Below are 1371 nucleotides of genomic sequence, written 5' to 3' on the forward strand. Positions count from 1 at the left end.
GGTACCCAAAGCTTGGTAGCGGGGAGCAAAATGTCTGGTCTGAGTGGAGCAATTCACGCTTCCTCTTTTCCCTTCAAAACAATTTTTTTTTTAAATGTGCATGGGTGCTTTGCCTGCATGTGTGCCTGTGCACACGGGCCTGGTGCCTGCAGAGGCCAGAAGAGGATCCCGTATGTCCTGGAACTGAGGTACACGGTGAGTCACCCGTGAGCACTAAGAATTAAACCTGGGTCCTCTGCGAGAGCAGCCAGCGCTCTTAACCTCCGACCATCTCTCCAGCCCTCTTCTCTGCGAGAGCAGCCAGCGCTCTTAACCTCCGACCATCTCTCCAGCCCTCTTTCTTTTTATGTTGAGACACAGCCCAGGTTGGCCTTAAACTGCTGATCCTCCTGCCTTCACCTAGCCAGAGCTGGGGTTATAAGCACGTGGTACCTCCCCTGGTGTAGGACAGGCATCAGATCCAAGGCTTTGGGCAGTCAGGCAAGGGTTAACCAACTTAACCACTCCCCCAGCACTCATTTAAAAACACAAACAAACAAAAACAAAAAACAGGATTTTATGCAGTTCAGGCTAGCATTGAACTAGTTATGTAACCAAGGTTGACCCTGCACTCTGGTCCTCCCTTTCAGGTGTGTGGTATCATGGCGTGTACACATGCATGTGTGTGCGTGTGTGTATGTGTCTATGTGCACGCATTCACTCACTTCCTACTTAAAAACTCCACCTGGTTCCCAGGCTCCTTGCTGAGGACAGGGTGGCCTACCTTCACAGCACGGAGATCTGCCCGTAAAGGGCAGGGGGATGCCGCTGGACATACCCACCCTCTCCCTATGTTCCCTTTCACGCCCAGAGGCTCTGTCTCGCGTACCTGTTTTCTTTGCCGTTTGGCAACAAGGATGGGCGATCAGCCCCTGGCCGCTCCGTGCAAACATAGGTGTTTCTGCGGGTCATCATGCTGGGGGGGAGGTTGTTCTGTGGAAAGCACACCAAGACGGGATGAAGGGTGAGAAGACACCTCCTAGCCTCCCCACCTTGCTGCATTCTGCCACGACACACTTCTTTCCCTTGCAAAGATTTATTTTTATTATTTCATGTATATGGGTGTTTTGCCTACATGGATGCTTATGTACCAGGTGTGTGCCTAGTTCTCAAAGAGACCAAAAGAAGGTGCTGGATCTCCTGGGACCCGAGCTACAAACAGTTGTTAGTCACCATGTAGATGCTGGGAATTGTCCCAGGCTCTCTGAAAGACCAGTCAGTGCTCTTAACCACCGAGTCATCTTTTCAGCCTGATATTTCTGTTTAAATTTTTTTTTTTTGGTCTTTGGAGACAGGGTTTCTCTGTGGCTTTGGAGTCTGTCCTGGAACTAG

General features: G+C 50.5%; 1 protein-coding gene across 2 annotated transcripts in view; it reads right to left on the bottom strand.

Moving 5' to 3' along the window:
* The window catches only part of Mark4 (microtubule affinity regulating kinase 4), a 30828-nt gene that overhangs the window by 5668 nt on the left and 23789 nt on the right, over positions 1–1371 (bottom strand). For both annotated transcript variants that reach the window (XM_005370291.2, XM_005370292.3), the window contains exon 14: positions 869–972. In XM_005370291.2, the coding sequence (XP_005370348.1) occupies positions 869–972 (104 nt within the window). The remainder of the gene's footprint in view (positions 1–868; positions 973–1371) is intronic.

The sequence above is a fragment of the Microtus ochrogaster genome, unplaced genomic scaffold, assembly GCF_000317375.1.
Source record: "Microtus ochrogaster isolate Prairie Vole_2 unplaced genomic scaffold, MicOch1.0 UNK74, whole genome shotgun sequence".
NCBI lineage: Eukaryota > Metazoa > Chordata > Mammalia > Rodentia > Cricetidae > Microtus > Microtus ochrogaster.